At 42.2% G+C, this 21,789-nt stretch overlaps 2 protein-coding genes and 1 long non-coding RNA gene across 6 annotated transcripts in view; 2 read left to right on the top strand and 1 right to left on the bottom strand.

Moving 5' to 3' along the window:
• The window catches only part of rab33a (RAB33A, member RAS oncogene family), a 20,999-nt gene extending 9,252 nt beyond the window's left edge, over positions 1-11,747 (top strand). The window contains exons 3-5 of the mRNA XM_037780509.1: positions 4,912-5,052; positions 8,148-8,228; positions 8,322-11,747. Of these exons, the coding sequence (XP_037636437.1) occupies positions 4,912-5,052; positions 8,148-8,228; positions 8,322-8,546 (447 nt within the window). The 3' untranslated portion in view covers positions 8,547-11,747. The remainder of the gene's footprint in view (positions 1-4,911; positions 5,053-8,147; positions 8,229-8,321) is intronic.
• On the bottom strand, positions 4,901-20,319 carry LOC119494550. Its single transcript, XR_005208235.1, has 3 exons — positions 20,166-20,319; positions 18,699-18,829; positions 4,901-5,034 (listed from the first exon to the last, which is right to left on the bottom strand). It is a non-coding gene; the product is annotated as an uncharacterized LOC119494550 (long non-coding RNA).
• The window catches only part of fmr1 (FMRP translational regulator 1), a 21,369-nt gene continuing 19,705 nt past the window's right edge, over positions 20,126-21,789 (top strand). For 2 of the 4 annotated variants that reach the window (XM_037780503.1, XM_037780502.1), the window contains exon 1: positions 21,273-21,305. In XM_037780503.1, coding sequence (XP_037636431.1) covers positions 21,273-21,305 — 33 coding nt within the window. Of the gene's footprint in view, positions 20,675-21,272; positions 21,306-21,789 lie in introns of those variants that run through there. The other 2 variants (XM_037780504.1, XM_037780506.1) reach the window with 2 other exon arrangements.

The raw sequence follows: 21,789 nt of genomic DNA, 5'->3' as shown, positions 1-21,789 counted from the left end.
CGGGTCACAATTACGTGGATTACGTACAAATTAATTTCGTGCTGACGATCACGGAAAAAATGGGAAATTTGTCTCTATGTACACGAATCAATACATTCAATTTCGTGACAATTTCACGAACAGTTGTGCGACTGGGCTGCACCGCTAGAGGCCACTAAATCCTACACACTGGACCTTTAATACTCCTTAAAAACTATTTTTTTCCCCCTACTGGTCTTTCATTTTGCTGTGGGTATTTATGGTCCCCAGAGGATGACTCCTCATGATTTGGTGACCTCCTGACCTTTAAAGCGGAACACAATTCCACTTGCACAGAAGAAGTATCAGGAATGGACACTTTCAATCAAATTGCCACATTTACTCCCACAAGCGAATATGCCCGTTTATAGTAATGATCCCAGAAGTCTGCCTTCAGCATCAGAACAAATTGAACATGTTTAGCCCCACTTTGGTAGGGCTTTAAAGAGCAGCAAAGCTCTCAGTGTGTTGGCTATTCTGTTCAAAACTTTGGTGTTGTAGGATGTGATGAACACTGCAGCTTCAAGAGCTGCTAGAAGCAAGCTGGAGTAGGCCTATTTAGAGATATGACACTTGTGAGAAAAGGATTTATTACCAGCTGCGACAGCGACGCTAGTATTGTTTTCACATTGTGAGTCTGTGTGTGAGTGAATCAAAATGCTCCTGGCCCGATTTGGCATCATAGCTGGTGTGATGCCATCACAAGATGGTCTCTACTTTTATCTTGTGCCCTATAATTTGTGTCAACACCGGTGGTTGTATTGTGAGACCTGAAGGTTTACAAGCAGGCAGGTGTTTTAGATCCAGCAGGATCCAGGATCATTTATTGCTATAGCTGAGACAGGAAGTTCAAATCTCTGCCATATTTATGTGTGTCATCCAGATGGTAATTTCATGGCTTCTAGAGTGAACGCTTTCATTTTACATTGTTGGAGTAAACTATGTCACTGACACAGGAGAGCTTTTCAAAAGGTTATGAACCAACTCCATGGCAGCACAAGTCAACATTGCACTCCCAGTTTACGTATTACAGGATGAATATAGAGTATAATAAAAAAGTGTACATAGATGTAGCTGGGTGAGTCTTTTTCCTCTCCAGTCCTCTGGCAGGTGAATAAAAGCAGCACACAGATTGGCAACGACAAATGTTATAAGCTGCAGGAGACTAAAAATAGCAGAGCAGAGCACTAGGTATAGATTACAGAGTAAGGTGTCAAAATAATGGTAATGATTCTCAAGTTTGAGATTTATAGCTATTGACGGGCAGAATTCCGTCCACATGCAGAGATTCTACAATGATTTTGTCTGATCTATACTAGGAAAAGAAAGTTCGGAAACTTGTATTTGGTGGATTATTTCTCTGTTGTATCAATGCTAATGGTTATTGTATTTTACATGGTTGGAAAGCCTGTTTATTTACCTTCACAATGATGTGCTAATTGTAAGGATCATGCATTTGTGGGATGAGCAGCACAGCTGATTATGTGGGGAGCGCCCAAAATGTTTTTCCAAAATGCTCTGCCAATGGTAAACAGTGTATTCTCATAAGGCTACCAGGAAGCCTGCAATGACTGCCCTTCACCGTCAGGCCCGCTGGCGCTGGTGTCGACAACACAGACAATGGAACCTGAACATGTTGGGGAATGTCATGTTCAGTGATGAGTCCAGGTTCTGTCTGCTAAAGTTAGATGGCAGGGTCAAAGTATGGAGACGACGTGGAGAACGCTATGCTGATTGTTGCACCGATGGAGTAACAGCTTTTGGTGGGGGCAGTGTCATGGTGTGGGTCGGCATCTCCCTCACTGGCAAAACAAGGCTTGTCATCATTGAAGGCCATCTCAATGCAGGGAGATATCGGGATGAGATTCTGCAGCCAGTGGCGATCCCATAGCTCCACAATCTGGGACCTAACTTCATCCTCCAAGATGACAACGCTCGCCCCCACAGAGCCAGGGTTATCACAGACTACCTCCACAATGTGGGAGTAGAAAGAATGGAACGGCCTGCCAAGAGTCCACACCTCAACCCAATTCAACACTTGTGGGATCAGCTTGAGCGTGCTGTATGTGTTAGAGTGACCAACACAACCTCATTGGCTGACCTGTAACGAATCCTGGTTGAGGAATGGAACGCCATCCCACAGCAACGTGTGACCCGGTTGGTGACCAGCATGAGGAGGAGGTGCCAGGCTGTTGTGGCTGCGTATGGATCTTCCACCGCTACTGAGTCTCCTGACGGTGTATTAAATGAATAAAGTGTAAAATAGCCAGTATGTCTTGTTTGTTCCTTGTTACTGAAAGAGAGTTCAATCATCCAATCCACCAAACAACTCAAAACAAGAGTCAACACCAACAGAAGAATACACTGTTTACCATTGACGGAGCATTTTGGAACATTTTACTTGGGCGCTACCCACATAATCATCACACAAATGCATGATCCTTACAAGTTGGACATCATTGTGAAGGTAAATAAACAGGCTTTCCAACGATATAAAATACAATGACCATTAGCATTGTATCAACAGAGAGATAATCCACCAAACAAAAGTTTACAAACTTTTTTTTTCAAGTTTATTTCTTCACATTTAAGCTGGTTTGAAAAGCACACTTACAAGTTGTTACTAAACCATAATTATAAATGAGAGAATATTGACTGTATATATAGATGGACGACACGTCTCCACTTCCTCCCACTGTACAAAAGTGAAGCCAAAATATCCTGGATACAGGAGCTGCCATCTTGAGATTTTTCATTTGGAGCCAGAGTCTGCACAGTAGTGTTCGGGGGTTTGGCCCTTGTGCCATCTGCTAACTAGGAGGGGATGGGATTTATGACCTATACTGCAGCAGGCCACCAGGTGGCGATCAAGATGTTATATCTTCAATCTTTATATACAGTCTATGTTTTAAACCAAGACATTGGTTTAAAAAGACACTGACACTGACGAGAGGTCTATAAACTATATAAAAAGCCTTATCATCATTTCTATGAGCTGTTTTGTGCATTATCAATTTTCTCAACTTGCTGTCAAATTATCAGGCACACAGTGCTCAACAAAGACCAAGCTTTGATGTTATGAGCTGCATTAAATGCAGCATTCAACATCTGATGCTAAATATTCAGGCTTGTCCTTTCAAATGGTAATAGCTGGGTCCTTTTTCACTACAGGCCTGGCTGAGTGTTGGGCGACGTCCATGTAGATACAAAATGCTTTTGAGCAATTGGAGCACAATATACAGTTCAGCATGTGTGACCTAACATGAGCCATAAATAATGTTTACTCTGTCTGCATTCTGACATGGCAGAAGGCCTGTCATTTTTAGGTGAAATCAATACCAGTACTTCTCTTGTGCGGGGGGGGGGGGGGGGGGGGGGGGGGGGGGGGTAGCTCCCTTCCTCTTCGTCCCTCTGGTTAAATCAGAACCATCAAATGCTGCAATTAGGATTACACGGCTGTTGAGTAGCTCCACATGCTGCACAGGTGTACTGGCTGAGGAATAGGGCTAAAGTGTGACAGTAATATGAGCTGAAGAATACAGCACTGGAAGCAAACAGCACTATATTTAGCTAGATGAGATGTTGTAGGATCTGACTCACAAGTTCCTCAGAATATGAAGTAATCTAAGAACAGGCAGTGAAGGAACTGCAGTAAAACACATTGACATTGTTGACTAGTGAATAACACTCCTAACATTTAATAAAACTGATTAGCCAGCCTGTACACATTGTGGCAATGGGTCCAAATGTAGTGTTTGTGTTTCTCATTGGGGTTGTATGAGGTATTTCTCCATAGACAGTGTATTATTAGGTAATACACTGACTATGGAGAAGTACCTTATACAACCCCACTTCAAAACACCCAAACTATCCCTTTAATTTCGGCATACATCAATAGACCTGCCTGAGGCCCTTGTAAATGATTAAGCAGAAAAGCCCATCATGCTATAGAGTAGTGCTCTCTTGAGACCCTATAGCCAGGAATATCTTAGCACTCTTTCCTGTTGACATAGTACAGTACCATTGTAAGCTCTTATAAGCTTAGACTACTCATTGTAGCCAGATTCATATTTGTAGTTATATTCTAACTTAACGAGATTTTTGTATACGTAATAAGCTTTGTTGTCTGGATTCTGTCACTCTGGATACTGTGACATGATGTGTTTATGACTAGTCTGGATATTCTGAAAACCACAAAATACAGCTCGTACATAGATATTCACTCTTCCTCAAGCTTATCAAAACCAGTGGGCAACCTCCGGGTCTGAAAAGTGAACCCAATGCAGAAGTGCCTTAAACCTGCATTCTCTCTAATAGACAGCAGAGGGCGACAAAAAGAAGTCTGATTGTATAGAAGTCTATGAGAAAATGAGCCTACTTCTCTCTTGATTTATTACCTCAGTAAACATTGTAAACATGAGTTTATGGTCTCAATCACTAGTTTCAAGTCTTCTTCAATACAGCATGATGTTCATTTAGTAAATTATGGTCCCATTTAGAGTCAGATAGACCATAAAGCAGGGGATGCTTTAGGCTACCTTGTGATTGGCAGGTTGTTACCCCGGCGTTGTTCGGTCTGGGAGTTGTTCACGTTTTGGTTTAACAACTTTAACCCTTCTGCAGTGTGTTTTCACTTCATGAAAGTTAATTGTAACATTTTGGTTGCCTAAAATGTCTTAATCAGCATTCCATTGTACCTAGCTCCACCCTTTTTTATCACTTCTGGTTGCAAAAATGATGGTGACAGCCAAATACCAAGATGGCGACGCCCAAAATGCAGAACTCAAGGCTTCAAAACTGCAGTACACAAACCAATGGGTGACGTCACTGTGACTACGTCTTCTTCTTATATACACTCTATGGTCAAAACACAGTCTCACCTTTTCTCTACAGGTGCAGGTATGGGACACAGCAGGCCAGGAGCGCTTTCGTAAATCCATGGTGGAACACTACTACCGCAATGTCCACGCAGTGGTCTTCGTGTACGACGTCACCAAGATGACTTCCTTCCGCAACCTACAGACATGGATAGAGGTTGGTAACTGGCTCAGTGCATTGAAAAACAACTAAATAGTCTTTGTCAGCGTAGAGAGACTCGAAGGAGCACAACCCATGTCTTTCTCACAGCCACTACCTAATGTTCTCCTGAGCATCATCTTGAGCATCACCAGCATCTCTCCAGTGCTCCCACTGGTTCAACCCCAAAACTATTTATCAGCCGTGAGTTAATACTGCGATGTTTCCATCACAAGGCGTGGTTTGCATCTCTAATGCTAATGCTGCGACAATTCTAACCACTGCCATGAGCAAGCCGACAAACAGGTGCACCGTGGCTTCACTTAAAATGAGTCATTCAAAGTGGTTTGTATAGTTGTGTATGTAGGAAAAATCTTTCCACTGTATGCTAAAATACTCCAACTACTATTACAACTTCTGTGGCTACTATTTATTGTAATAATAATTACATTAGTCATTCTTCGTTACTAAAGTTGCAGTCGCGGACTGCGGCTGCCTGAGGGACAGGGGCGAAAAAAACTAAATGGCCTAGAGGGTACTTCATTGTTTTTCTCTACTGGAAGGGCACCCTAGAGGGTACTTCATCGTGTTTTCTCTACTGGAAAGGTACCCTAGAGGGTACTTCATTGTTTTTCTCTACTGGAAGGGCACCCTAGAGGGTACTTCATTGTTTTTCTCTACTGGAAGGGCACCCTAGAGGGTACTTCATCGTGTTTTTTATACTGGAAGGGCACCCTAGAGGGTACTTCATCAGATTTTCTCTACTGGAAGGGCACCCTAGAGGGTACTTCATTGTTTTTCTCTACTGGAAGGGCACCCTAGAGGGTACTTCATCATGTTTTCTCTACTGGAAGGGCACCCTAGAGCATACTTCATCGTGTTTTCTCTACTGGAAGGGCACCCTAAAAGGTACTTCATCGTGTTTTCTATACTGGAAGGGCACCCTAGAGGGTACTTCATCGTGTTTTCTATACTGGAAGGGCACCCTAAAAGGTACTTCATCGTGTTTTCTATACTAGAAGGGCACCCTATAGGGTACTTCATCGTGTTTTCTCTACTAGAAGGGCACCCTAAAAGGTACTTCATTGTGTTTTCTATACTGGAAGGGCACCCTAAAAGGTACTTCATTGTGTTTTCTATACTGGAAGGGCACCCTAAAAGGTACTTCATCGTGTTTTTTCTACTGGGAGGGCACCCTAGAGGGTACTTCATGATGTTTTCTCTACTGGAAGGGCACCCTAGAGGGTACTTCATTGTGTTTTCTATACTGGAAGGGCACCCTGAAAGGTACTTCATTGTGTTTTCTATACTGGAAGGGCACCCTAAAAGGTACTTCATTGTGTTTTCTATACTGGAAGGGCACCCTAAAAGGTACTTCATCATGTTTTCTATACTGGAAGGGCACCCTAGAGGGTACTTCATCGTGTTTTCTCTACTAGAAGGGCACCCTAAAAGGTACTTCATTGTGTTTTCTATACTGGAAGGGCACCCTAAAAGGTACTTCATTGTGTTTTCTATACTGGAAGGGCACCCTAAAAGGTACTTCATTGTATTTTTTCTACTGGGAGGGCACCCTAGAGGGTACTTCATCATGTTTTCTCTAGTGGAAGGGCATCCAAGAGGGTACTTCTGCTGCGGTTTGTTCGAACATGGGGGCACTAAGGGGGGGTGGCCATGCCCCTGAGTCTACAGGTGACAAGTTGCATCAGAAGTAGTAATAATAATAAAATAAGTACTAGTTGTATTAGTAGTAATTAGTAGTCGTACTAGCAGTAGGCGATTTGTTATATAGTTTATAAAAATTGTTTATAGAATATTATAGACCCGTGACAAAACTAACAGGATGGGACTAAGAGAAAAAGACCAATTACAAAACCATCTTCTACTTCAGCAACACGAACAGTGACATGGATTTATCAATACACAGCACAGTCAGGCTACTGATATTTCAGAGCCGTGGTCGAGGCCATAGATTCTAACACAAACCTCAGTCAGATAAAGAATCAATAAATCAGGCAGACTAGACTAACATATTCTAGAGGATGGAGAGGGGGAATGGCATTTTGGTCATTTTGCTAACAAGGGGGATGGTATCACCCACATGTCGCCTACTGAGTATTAGTAGTAGCGAGTAGCTGAATTAGGCGGTGGTAGTAGCAGTATTAGTAGCAATTAGTGGTATCAAAGTTAATAGTAGTCGTAAAAAGCATGGGTGTAATTAATAATACAAATTTCTGGATCCTGGTACAATGCATGTGGCTTACGATGGCTTACTGGGACACTTTAATGGAAGTGAGTCATCGTTAGTAGTTAGTGAGTATTAGCAACAGTTTTATAATTTGGTAAAAAATCAGTAGTACACATTAGAACTTTAGCAGGAAACTGGCAGAACCAGATATGTCATATAAGCGTGCAGGACGGTGCAGTCCCGTGGATCTGATGCACCTTCATTATGCCGAGGAAAATAACTCTAGATACAGCTATTAGAATCTAAATGAGGGCTATTTAAGTGTTCGTATTTGGAAGTTGATTTCCCTACCAAAAAAATTATCCTCTGATTTACAGACGCCTATACATCCATGGCCACAGACTCATTGGTGTTTTCAATCCAAACTGGCGGCAACGCTACCGCAGCGCCATCTAGCGGCTGCTGTCAAAAAAGCACCAGAGTTTTGTCTCTTTGCTTCTATAATTTTTGGTGTAACTAGCTGTTGCAGACGTAAAATATGTGACTAATGTGGAATTTATGCCATGTGAGCAGAATGGAAAGAATGGTATTTATGACTGAGTCCTTCACGCTTTATTCTAGCGCTAGATTTGTAGCAGATATAAACACGCTGTGCAGACTTCATGTCTCCTTTTCAGTTGGCTGAATCAATCCTACTAGTGTATTGGATTTTATTTATATTGAGCTGTTGGGAATGGTGGCCATGCAGCCATTTTGGCACAGGCAGTTCTTTTCACCAAGTGGAACATATTGTAGCTGTCATTAATTCCTCGTATTTACAGCAAAGAGGCTTATTCCACTTAGCTGCTCCTATTTATGGTCACATATCATATGAACATGGCTACAGTTTATAAAGTTAATAAAGCTATATTCTGTTCCGTTCCAGGAGTGCAATGGCCATCGGGTCTCAGCATCAGTACCTCGAGTCCTGGTGGGAAACAAGTGTGACCTCGTGGACCAAATACAGGTGGGTGTACTAAAACGAGGACCACAATATAATACTTCATGTACCTTCCTAGACTGAATTAGGATTTACAACCAAATACTTGTGCTTTCCCAGGTGCCATCCAACACGGCGTTGAAGTTTGCCGACTCCTACAACATGCTGCTGTTTGAGACGTCGGCAAAGGACCCGAGGGAGAGCCAGAACGTCGACTCCATCTTCATGTCGCTGGCCTGCCGTCTAAAGGCCCAGAAATCCCTGCTCTACAGAGACGTGGAGAGAGAGGACGGGAGGGTCCGACTCACACAAGAGACTGAAACAAAGAGCAATTGTCCTTGTTGAGGAAAAGGAGGAGTGGGAGGCATAATGGAAGGGGAAGAGAGAAGAGTAGCTGTACATGTCGAGGAAGAGGAGGCGAAGGGTGATGGGAGAGTGAGTCTAGTATCTTTTAAATTAAGTGCAACTTTTCTGGTTTAGGAGGAGGATGGGGGGGTGAGGCTGACACTATAAGAGCAATGTGTTTCAAGGTAGAGGAGGATGGGGTGGAAGTGGTAACGCTTGTGCATCTTGAGGATGGGGAGAGGGAAGGAGAGAGGGTGGTGAAGTTGAGACAATGTTGCCTTTTAGACTAGGAATTCTTCCATTTATTCAGACATACACAGAAACTGAGTAAATATACTTTCAGCATGCCCAGTGCACAGGCAAACACAACACAAGTGATGAGTCATTTGTGGATCTACAACAAACAGTCTTGATGCAAGGCTGCTGTTCCTAAACCAGCCCTGGTTTGGTGTTTTAGACAGTCATTACTAACAGCAACATTCTGTGGTAACACAGTCTTATTTTTGCAGCCTTGATTTTCTTCCACATCCTAGCTGAAAGCAGCATTTCACAACCTATTCTACTGCCTTAAAAAGCTGCCTCTGTCTTGGTTTGACAGTAAGAACTCAGACAGGCAAAAGTAGCATAGAGGTTTCGAGTATTTTAACCACTCGATATGGTTTATACAATCAACCAAACACTGACAGCCTCTTACTGTATGTGGAAATATAAGCTATTTTAAAGGATGAATGAGACTCTTTGTTTGTCTCAGAATTTTAACGTACCTGATATCTATCTGGGTCAATCCTTCACAAGCAGGACAGTTGACATAAAATCACTGTGAGATTACAAATACAGGGGGGAGATGGGAAAACACTTCCCATAGCGAGCGTTCCCAGGTCAGACGAGATATATAATCTCTCCAGTGTTTTCTGGGTCTACCTTGGGGCCTCTTACCAGTTGGACGTGCCCGGAAAACCTCCAAAGGGGGGCGTCCAGGAGGATCCTGATCAGATGCCCAAACCACCTCACTGGCCCCTTTAGAGGGGAAGGAGCAGCGTCTCTACTCCGAGCTGCCTCCGGATGTCTGAGCTCCTCACCCTATCTCTAAGGCTGAGCCACCCTACAAGGAAACTCATTTCGGCTTGTATCCGCGATATCATTCTTTCGTCCACTACCCAAAGCTCACGACCATAGATGAGGATTGGAACGTAGATGGACTGGTAAATTCAAGTGCTTTGCCTTCCTGCTCAGCTCCCTCTTCGCCACAGTGGTCCGGTATAACTGCAGACACAGCACCGAACCGCAGGTCCATCCCCTGCTCCATTTTACCCTCACTCGTGAACAGAGACCCCAAGATACTTATACTCCCTCGCTGGGGGCAGTGACTCAGTCCCAATCCGGAGGACGCAATCAAGGATTTTCCAGCAGAGAACCATGACCGCTTCACACTCAGCTGCAAACCGCCCCAGTGCTGCTGAAGGTCACGGCCTGATGAAGCCAACAGAACCACATCATCTGCAAAGAGGGCCCCAAACCGGACATTCTCCACTCCCCAACTGCGCCTTGAGATCCTGTCCGTGAAAATCACAAACAGGATCGGTGACAAGGGACAGCCCTGGTGGAGGCCAACACCCACTGGAAACGTGTTTGACTTTGTGCCGAGTATACGGACACAGCTCTCACTTTGGTTATAAAAGGACCGGATGGCTCGTAACAACGACCCCGGTACCCCATATTCACCTATATACACACATATATAAAAAAGTCCAAGTGAGTTGAAAGAACCTATGTAGGAAGACAACAAGGTTTCCTAAAAGCGGAGTATCCAGAGATTGTCAGGCAGCATGTCACATATTGATTTAGAGGCTGTAAGATCCTCTTACCCTTATGCAGGAGAAATGCACTCTCCTACAAGAAGGGCCGTCAAGCAGGGCTGGACTGGCCATCTGGCATACCGGGCATTTTCCCGGTGGGCTGACGTCCTTTTGGGACGACATATGTCTTTCTTCTTTTTTTTTGGACCATAAAACAGGTAAATCGGCCCATTTCTTTTCCATAATTGACACTGGGCAGGCCCAATGGCTCTGTGCCGGGCGGCCACAGTGAGGAGGAGGGATAGAGAGATGAGGGAGGGAGTGCAGAGTTTGCGGTAAGCAGTTATGGGCTGCCTGGCTCAACATTTGTCATGAGAGATGAGCAGTGCTCGAAGTGGACCAGTACGTAGTGGTACGCAGTATTTTACTCATTTTACTCCTTGGCGTACCGTGACTTTTTCATGCGTACCGGAGTTTCTCACAAGTTGCCGGTACTCTCCTCTGCCCTCTCCATATCAGGTTCTCTGGGAGATTCCTAATGGTGATACATAACGGCGCAGAGTATTTGCGCCGCGTGGGTTCGCGTAGGGAACGGAAGCGACGCGCTATTAATCACCGCACGAGCTCGGCCAAAATGCCAGGGCCGATCTTTTGTCCCAGTCCAGCCTTGTCGTCAAGGCGAGGCTCCTATTTATCATCTAATCCTGATGTAAACATATCCCCTCTATGCTTACCCTCTGCCACAGTGGCTTATCCAACTTTTCCTTTGTGTACAAATGCAAAAACACCCAGTGTGTGACTTCGAGATAGCCAGTCAGCCACAACAATTCCATGTTCTGTAATGAACATTTTCCAAATAAAGGCCTGTCTGTCTGTCTGTCTTAGATGATGTGCTCTGCACATCAGTATCACTGCCTCCAGTCTCAGAGAGAACAGGAAACATGATAGAAAACTGTGACCCCTCTATAGATACTGGATATATTTATACTGCTTTGGTATGAATGGACTTAAAAGCCTGGTGTCTGTCTAAGAGAAGAGTCCAGGCTGCATGAAACACTGTGGAAAGCCATATTTATTATTTACTGTATGCAGTGTACTTTACATTAAAATAGCTCTCAGCTGGGTTGGGGACGGAAGAAAAAACTGTACATAACTCAATGTTGGAGCTCCTCTGTAATAAGGCATCAATCCACACGCCTCACTGTGATGCTGTAACTTTGATATAGCAGCACACTCACCATATCTCCCCTAATTGTAACACTGTAGCCTACTTTTGCAATTCTATAAATATACTTGGATGCCATAGGTGAAAAAAAAAAAATCTGATCAGTGAGCAATTTAGACTGGTATTCCCTCCAAGCTGACAGTCTGATGACCTAATTAATTCGTCCCATTGAGCCATTTAAACACTGTGCAAATCCAAGTGAAATCGATAATCTGAGCCGTATCAGGTTTTGTTGATTTTTATTCAGAAATTCTTCCAATTTCAAACATGTTTGTATCAGAAGCAGCAGGATCAAGCAGCAGGTACAGGTGACTAAAATTACATTAAAATACCAGGAAAAGCTCTATTCCTCCTCATTGTATGTACGGGCTAGACTATGACATGCAACCCAAAGCCATAGGTTCAACAAAAGCTGGGCAAAAGAACCCAACAAAACTAGGATAACATCCATTCATCCATTTTCTTAAACGCTTGTTCTGTTCAGGGTTTGCCGGTTAGATTGTTATCAGGTCATTAAATGTGCGTTATCAGTGGTCATAAGCCTCATAGATGTGGGTCAGTAGGGTCCTACTATACCCACTAGTAGGTGTTGTAATGTATTCACATGGTCAATCACCGAAAGAAGGAATAAAAGAGACGACAGCGACATCTAAGTTTCACTTTAACTTTTGAAACGTAGTTATTTCAAGCCAAAACACGGTGTATTTCCCTAAACTTAACTAAGTGGTTTTATTGCCTAAACATAAAGAAGTAATTTTTACATCATGGTCATTCAGTTTTACAGTGTGTTAGAACGTGTTGCTTTTAAGTTTCGCTTTCACTTTTACAACATAGTAGGCATAGCAGGCCCCTACTGACCCACATCTATGGTGCTTATAATGACCGATAACACACATTTAATGGCCTGATAACAGCTGAATCGGGTGTCAGGATTGGGGGGGGGCGGGGTCATATCATGTCATATCCCAGCACATTAGTATGTGAGAGGACGGGTAGACCCTACACCTGTTTATCTGTTAACAAATATCTGTGGCTCTGTTTACCATTAGGTTAGCATAACCTGGCTAATCTAGTCGCTGTAATACATGTGAGACGACTGTACTAACCTAATGAGAAGAAAAGTGTGTTGTGGGAAAAAAGAAGAATGTGCCTGCATTTCCTTCATAAATTTAGCAGATCTGAATAAAATGACATCTGACTTGGTTTCAAATCATTGTAAAAAAGAAAGGTATAATCAAGTTAGCCTTGTAATTAGCTTTGATCACGCATTACAGTTATGAATTTCACATACTGCCTTAAAGCTAGGGTTAGTAATCTTAAGAAACTACCAAGAGTACACTAGATTTGAAAAATGACCCAACCTAAACAGGAAGACTCCGGTGACACGCAATGAGTGCACGGGCAGAGTGTACACAGGTAGTCATAACTGTCGGGATATAGCTAATGAGAATTTCAACAAGTATAACAAAAAATATTTTTGAAGAAGATTACCAACTCTAGCTTTAAACTTTATCTCAATTTTTTGTTTTTTAAACATTTGAAATCATAACCAATTTGTATTTTATTCAGTTCTAAAAGTCAAGAATACAAATGTACAGTATTGCTTGCCTTCTGTTTCCTCTGTACATACTATGTTTTATTGGTTATATTTTGCTGGGGATTCATGCAGTTGATTTGCGTCTTTTTTAATTACCCATGTTTGCTCTTAAAGGGATGCCTTGACATTTTGAAATTCACTCTAGTATTTTTGTTTATCTGCAAAAAGTCACAATGTTGAGAAAAATGGTTTCTGTAATCTATGTGGCATTGATAGATATCAGTATGGGGAATGGGTCTTTGTGAGATCAGGGCACAATCTCTTGAGATGAAATGATTGGCTGATCGACAGAAAATTAATCAACAACTATTCTGATTATCAGTTAATTATTTAAGTGATTTTTCTTCCTCTGGTATCAGCTTCTCAAATGTGAATATTTGCTTGTTTCCTTTGTCTAATGACAGTAAACTGATTATCTTTGGGTTTTGGACTGTTGGTCTGGCAAAACAAGACATTTGAATAAGTCAACTTGGGCTTTGTAAAACATGATTGGCATTTCTTTCACAATTTTACATTAAATCGATTAAACGAGATAGTAATCAGCAGATTAATCAATAATGAAAATAATTGAGAAATACAGAAATAATTCTGTAAATGTGATGCTTAAAGGTACAGTGTGTAAGATTTGGCGGCATCTAGTGGTGTGGATGCAGATTGCAACCAAGTGAGTACCCCTCCGCTCACTATTCCCTTTCAAAGACTGCAGTAATGTGAGCCGCCGAGTGCAAAACCGTGGTAACGCCGTTCACTTCGCTCAGAGGCCATCCATACCATAATAACTCTACTTTAGGAGCAACGGAAGTCAGACGGCGGCTGGCGGTACCACGGTGTTGCACTCCAAGAACTATGGTGGCCTTCAAGTAAAAACGTGAAAGTCTCTCTGCAGAACCAGAGTTTGGTTTGTCTGTTCTGGGCTCCTGTAGAAACATGGAGGACTCCGTAGAAGAGGACCCGCTCCCTCTGGAGATATGAAGGACTCATTCTAAGCTAACGAAAACACAACGATTAGTTTCAGATGATTATACAAAAACATAGTTATGAAAATTATATTCAATTTCTGCTAATAGAACTAATAGAATGTTACATACTGTTCCTTTAAATGATCAACATGAATCCCAACATGAAAATACACATAAAAGTCAACTGGAGACAAGAAAGTTGAAACCAAGCCACGTTTTCAATTATTTCGGGTTTATTGTCTAAAAAGTCTTTATCTGCTTTTATTTGTCTCTTCAACTTTGACTGTTAGTTTTCGGGGGGGGGGGGTTCAGTTCCAACTCCAATGTTTTTTATAGCCTATTTTGAAAAGGGATTGAGTTTAGTGTCAATACGCTCAGCACGACTTTCAACAACGTATTTTTCGTGTGTTTTCCTACGAATGTCCAGAAACAGGTGTCAATTTCCGCTCTAGTCTTTTCAAAATAAAACTACTTAGATGGTTCAGGAAATGATCGCAGTTTGGGTTTAAATAATACCAGAAGTGCCATAATTTAAGTACGGAAGTTGCGTGACAAAAACTACCTAAATAGCTTTTGGAAAAGATCGCAGTTTGGGTTAAAATAACGTAATAATACCGTAACTTGGGTACGGAAGTTAAGTGACAAATAAATCAACTTTGACTTGTGGTTTCACACAAGACATGAACATCAGTCTCCTTGGCAAAAGTCTGTTGTTCTTTGACACACCCATCCACCCCGACCTCCTCCCTACGCGGCATTCGCCACTCTCTATACTTCCTGGTTCACAATGACGTGGATCAAATTGATTTTATGCTGACCATCACGAAAAAAACGTGAAATTCGTGTCTATGTACACGAATCAATACATAAAATGTTGTGTCTATTTCACGAAATGCTGTGCGACTGGGCTGCTATTTAACATGGGGTTATATATTTACGCTCCATTGAGCTTAATGTGACACCATAGAAGTTGGAGGTCAGTCAGCCACAGAAAAGCAGCCCTTTGCTCAAAGATTCTTCAGCCTGATGGATGCCTGCCTCACCCTTATAATGCAGTATATACTACCTAGCCAATACTCCAACAACTCTGAGATTAAAAGTCAAAATACCGAGTTACTCCTTTAACAAAAGCCTTAAGAGTGGTGTTACTTGATTTTATGATGTCATCACTTTATGATAACTGTTAAATCTGAGATGACAATGTGTCTTGGCTGTGAGTTTGTTATTGTTTTGGACTGTATCAGATTTGTCTTCTACTGTATGTTTCATATGTAACATTGTCGTTGTTACAATCTCACAAAAGGACTTCTGATAAAACTGCTGAAGAAGCTTCACTCGACTCAGATCCTCATTCTTTGGAGACCGGTTCAATCATTCTACACTAACATTTTTAGGTCAGCTTTTGGGGTTATGTGCCCCCTGAGCATTAACATGATGAATTTTTCAGTAACATGTCTGTTTTGGCCATGTGTCCTGACTAAGGTATTTACTGTTAGAGCCTGTTTCCCTCCCACACACAGGAACTTCAGATCTCATGTCTGTTTTTCCGTTCTCCACTCATTCTCTCTGTCCTGTGTCTTATTTCACCCTTCATTTGTCGCCCTGTTTCTACTGGCCTTTCAGTCTATTTCTGTCCTGATCTTTCCAGTGTATCCCTATATGTCCTCCTAGGTTTCTCTCATATCTCACACTCAGGGGGTTTTATATTTCAGTGACCCATAATACTTCCTAATTCCTTCTCTGCCTCCATACATCACGCTTTCTGCATCAGTCTGTCTGTCCGTCTGTCTCTACCTTTCCCTCTCTGTCTCCAAACATGTGGCTTGTGGCTGTTCCTCGTCTTTGGCCCGAAAATTTAATTCTCAAGCAGATCATGTGTCCATTAATGGGTGTAGCAAATTTTGGGGGTTGAATGTTATAAATTCAGTAATGTTGAGATATTCCAGTGTGTGTGGGATATTTCTTGGAGTGGATGATGTGGTTTGGCAAGTCAGCTATCAAGACCCTGACAACTGATCGGAAATAAACCACCAGTGATTTTAACACCAAAAAGTGTTAAAGAATGTTGAAAATATGAAAAAGATTCTGAGCAGTTACCCCATGGATGTATAAAGAGAACTGGATACAGCGTTGGAGGTGGGCTCCTATTTATTCCTATGAGAGTGTCTCAGTGGTGCATGAAACCGAAACGGCTCGACTGCCGAGTGATAAAGTACCCGGATCATCCGGTGATCTTCCTCATCCATAGGGCCCATAGAGCAGGAGCAGTAGTGTTTCCTTTAACTCCTCCTCCAAAACCTCCAGCCTCGGTCTTGGTATCATTCACATGAACGGAGGAAGGGAAATATGGATTCTGGATATCTGGATTCAGCTATTAGTGCATTTTACAGCTTTTAGGACCTAATGATTTAAATAAGGACTATTAGAGTGTTCGTACTGGGGAGTTGATTCACCTCAAAAAAAATTATCTGCTGAGTTACAGACGCCTCTTTCCCAATGTAAGTCTATGGGAAAAAGTATTTTTGGGCCCAATGGCATCACATGACGGACACGGAACTTGTAGTACCACAACGAAAATTTGTTTCAAAGCCTGGCGCTCTTCCTGGGGGCTTGAGTGACCCTGACAAAGTAAACACAGTTAACCCCTTAACACTCCGTAGCGGGACCAGAGGCTATTCTGTCTTTCAGAGGTTGTTGCGGGCGGAGTTTGCTACCAACCATGTCATGTTAGCTTGTTGGGAAGAACACTAAATAACGCTACAAAGTTATGCTAAATTTTGGCAAGGAAAAACTGGCATGGCGATTTTCAAAGGGGTCCCTTGACCTCTGACCTTAAGATATGTGAATGAAAATGGGTTCTATGGGAGCCTCCACTTTACAGAGATGCCCACTTTATGATAATCACATGCAGTTTTTTGAATGCAGTATAAATGTGTTATTGTCTCTTATTCTAAAATGGTGAGTTTGAACATTTCTGCGTACTGGGGTCCATAAACAGTCTTGAATTACATAAATTGGGTATCACTGTAAAGCTGAGACTCTTGTGGATCCAATGAGCCCAACTGGATTCATGTGTGATGATGTTAGTCCCCATAGGAGACATTTCATTGTAGTGAGACCATTTTTTGAAACTTGACCTCACTGTATAAAATGACCTGTGGTGACCTCTAGGATAATCACAGCCTCATGAAACTTTACAGCCACAAACTACAGACCTAGAGCATTCAGAGGATGGATGGATCAGATTAGAGACCTAGAGCATTCAGAGGATGGATGGATCAAAGTAGAGACCTAGAGCATTCAGAGGATGGATGGATCAAAGTAGAGACCTAGAGCATTCAGAGGATGGATGGATCAGATTAGAGACCTAGAGCATTCAGAGGATGGATGGATCAAACTAAAGACCTAGAGCATTCAGAGGATGGATGGATCAGACTAGAGACCTAGAGCATTCAGAGGATGGATGGATCAAACTAGAGACCTAGAGCATTCAGAGGATGGATGGATCAAACTAGAGACCTAGAGCATTCAGAGGATGGATGGCTTTCCTAGGTATACTGACAATAAGGAGGTTTCTGAGCAGTGTCCAGAACAGAAAAGCTCGCCATCCAATCCCCAAAGAATGCAATTATTGCAGAAATCTCCAAATGTCAAAAGTGTTTGATCCCAAATCACAGCATGGTTTTTTCTATGGTGTTCCTCAAGATCTTGGTGTCTTAATGTGGTATTTTGGAGGGATTATTGATTATTTTTATGAATTCTCGAAGTGGTATTAATGGTTCAATTTAGCACCAAATCTGTGTAACAATATAATCAACCCAAAAATTGTTGCAACAACTTGCGAAACATAATAGAGCACCATGTTCTATGCTCTTATACACTTTCACAATTTGTTTTAATTGATTAATTCATTTAGTAATTAATTTTTATTTCTTATTAATGACTAGAACACCTTGTCACACAGTGCTTAGCTGCATCTCAAATTAATCTTCAGGTTTCCCAGCTTTAAGATGATGGTAGGGAGGAGGTCGGGGTGGATGGGTGTGTCAAAAAACGCCAGACTTTTGCCAAGGAGACTGGTGTTCATGTCTTGTGTGAAACCACAAGTCAAAGTTGATTTATTTGTCACTTAACTTCCGTACCCAAGTTACGGTATTATTACATTATTTTAACCCAAACTGCGATCTTTTCCCAAAGCTATTTAAGTAGTTTTTGTCACGCAACTTCAGTACTTAAATTATAGCACTTCTGGTGTTATTTAAACCCAAACCGCGATCTTTTCCTGAACCTAACTAGGTAGTTTTATTTTGAAAAGACTAGAGCGGAAATTGACACGTGTTTCTGGACAATCGTAGGAAAACGCTCGAAAAATATGTTGTTGATAGTCGTGCTGAGCGTATTGACACTGATAAGACCACTTCTATGTGATATATACTGCTGACTTTTTATCTATCCCATAACATCCCCTGTTCCCCACCCCTACCCCTCTAAAAAGAGGGCAGAATGGTGAGTGAAGTATCTCATCATCAAATAAACCTGAAGCAGGTGTGAGAATCAACACTGATAAAGGATCACCTTATGAACAGAAAATGTTCGCTGTCCTAGGTTCTGAAGGGTTTCTGAGGGCTTCGGTGACATTTGTTTTCCACATTTGGAGGTGGTGGGGTTGAGGAACCAAAGATGACATGACAAGACAACCCAATTATCTGTCAAAGAAAAAAGAAATCACCAATAATGCTTCATATTTTTTCTTATAAAGTAAAGAGAGACATAATATAAAGAACCTGAATGACATAGAAACATGTAAGATCAAACACATGTATATAAAATAAAAGATTGTGAAGGCAAAGCTCAACAATCTCTTGCATCTTCCAGAGAATCACTTTTGCCATGTAAAATCAGTCATGTCACAGACACCAGCAAGGCCTCAATATGTTTTCAAACATAATTTCTCCAAAAATACGTTTGTGGGAATTCTCAAAATGTGTTTCTCTTGTTTTATTCCTATTTATACCTATTTATTTTTGTGTGGGAATCATGTTTTGAATGGATACATTTAAAGGCTGTCAAAGTTAATGTTAATTTCTGTAACGCATTAACGCAAGTTGCGATTTTTAATTTGTAGCGGGCTCAATTTTCAAGCTAATGTACTGGTATCATATGAAACTAGAAAACCTAAGGAATCCATTGCTACTAACCATGTCACAATAGCTTGTCGCCAAGGAGGCTAAATAATGCTCCAAACTCGCACTAACTTTTAGCAAGGAAAAGCTGGCATGGCCATTTTCAAAGGGGTCCCTTGACCTCTGACCTCCAGATCAGTGAATGTAAATGGGTTCTATGGGTACCCACGAGTCTCCCCTTTACAGACATGCCCACTTTATGATAATCACATGCAGTTTGGGGCAAGTCATAGTCAAGTCAGCACACTGACACACTGACAGCTGTTGTTGCCTGTTGGGCTGCAGTTTGCCATGTTATGATTGGAGCATATTGTTTTATGCTAAATGCAGTACCTGTGAGGGTTTCTGGACAATATCTGTTATTGTTTAGTGTTGTTCATTGATTTCCAATAATAAATATATACATACACTTGCATAAAGCAGCATATTCGCCCACTCCCATATTGATAAAGGTAAATATTTTGAACAGATGCGATTAATTTGCAATTATTTGCAATTAACTATGGACAATCATGCGATCAATGCCGATTAAATATTTGGATAATGGATTGACAGCCCTAATAACTTTCCGAAAAGGGGGGGAAATGAATATGGGAAATTAATGAATTACAAATAATGCTTTTATTTTGGTGAATACATGTTGTGAATTTAAGTAAGGCAGAAAATCAGGGAATAATAAGTTAAATATGGCCACATAACTGTTAGATCAAGATGTTTCCACTGCCTCAGAGTCAATGATTGGGACATAATGCTGTGATCTTTGTGTTGGGAAATAGGATGAGGTTCATTGCAGGACACAGACAATAGTGGATTAAGATGAATTGTCCAGCTATCTGAAATCGACCTTCCTATGTATTACCTGTGGAGAGCAGCAATAGGCTCAGATGAGTGGAAGCAGCCTGAGATTTGAGTAGAGGAAGAAGGCGGAGACGTCACATGGAGGGATGCAACCAGCAGTAGCTGCTTCACCACTAATCACACACCATTAACGCAACTAGCTAGTACAAGCTAACAGAGCAGGCTACACCATACACCCTTTACCGTACACCCGGAGTTACTCATCTGACAGACACTAACGCACGATTCGAAGACGGTGCGCAACGGGAAACAACATTACGGTCACACACAGTTCTCGTGGCCTCTTCTTGCATCCAGCTGGCTACAGGGCTATTGTGGCTAGCTAGCGGAGCTAGCGGAGCTAGCAATAGCGACCTGTGCCTGGGCTAGCGGCAGGCTAGCAAGCTAGCTAGCTAGCTAGCTAGCTACTAACAGCGCTAGCGGTAGTTAGCTAGCTAGCGAGCTGTAGGAACTGTCGTCATGGATGAACTAGTCGTGGAAGTGAGGGGAACAAGTGGGGCCTTTTATAAGGTAAGTTGCTGCTTTTTCTTGAGCTTTGTCATCTCCGTTACCACGCACTGCACGCACGTTAGGCTCATTACTATGAAACGGTCTGGCTGGACTAACGTTAGCGGAGAGATACCTGCTGTGTGCCCGGGCCTCAGTGCTGCTGGCCAGTCCAGCCTCCACCGGGACATCTGTAAACAAAGCTAACATAGAGAAGATGCTGCTAGCCTCAGTGCTGCCAACATCAATGCTGCTAACGTCAATGCTGCTAGCCTCAGTGCTGCCAACATCAATGCTGCTAACCTCAATGCTGCTAGCCTCAGTGCTGCCAACATCAATGCTGCTAACGTCAATGCTGCTAGCTTCAATGCTGCTAGCCTCAGTGCTGCTAACATCAATGCTGCTAGCCTCAGTGCTGCCAACATCAATGCTGCTAACGTCAATGCTGCTAACATCAACGCTGCTAGCCTCAGTGCTGCCAACCTCAATGCTGCCAGCCTCAGTGCTGCAAACATCAATGCTGCCAACCTCGATGCTACCAACGTCAATGCTGCTAACATCAATGCTGCCAGCCTCAATGCTGCCAGCCTCAATCCTGCCAGCCTCAAGCCTGCCAACATCAATGCTGCTAACATCAATGCTGCTAGCTCAATCTGTGAGTTATTGGTGATAAAGACGATGCTAAACCAATGACATCGTTATAGGGTTAGTAATATGGACGTGATTGTAACCTCATGTTATCTATAAAGTGATGGGCATGGGTTGGTTGGAGAGGCACAAGTGCCATAATTCGGCCATGAATTTCGTTTTTCAAAGTAACAGCTAACTTAATAACAGCAGCAAATGTGGGAGTTGTTTTGTTGTGTTTCCCTGGTGGACAGGTAGCTTTTGATTTATTAAGGCTGCTGGGAGTTTTGGGGTTATTCTGAAGACAAGAGTCAACAAGTAACGTTAGGCATAAAAAGGTATTTTGGAGGTTATGCATTGGTTATATGATCATATTATACCACAGATTAAGGAGAGACTCTTTTAGGAGCTTGTATTTTGCAAAGCAGGGGCTAAGAGTCCATGGGCAGATATTGATATACAGGTGTAGAATCTATGGTAAGTGTTAGTCAGTTGGGGGTTAGTAACACAAT

Source organism: Sebastes umbrosus, chromosome 9 (assembly GCF_015220745.1).
Source record: "Sebastes umbrosus isolate fSebUmb1 chromosome 9, fSebUmb1.pri, whole genome shotgun sequence".
Lineage (NCBI taxonomy): Eukaryota > Metazoa > Chordata > Actinopteri > Perciformes > Sebastidae > Sebastes > Sebastes umbrosus.
The sequence above is the reverse complement of the archived record's forward strand: the minus strand, read 5'-3'. Positions and strand labels throughout refer to the sequence as shown.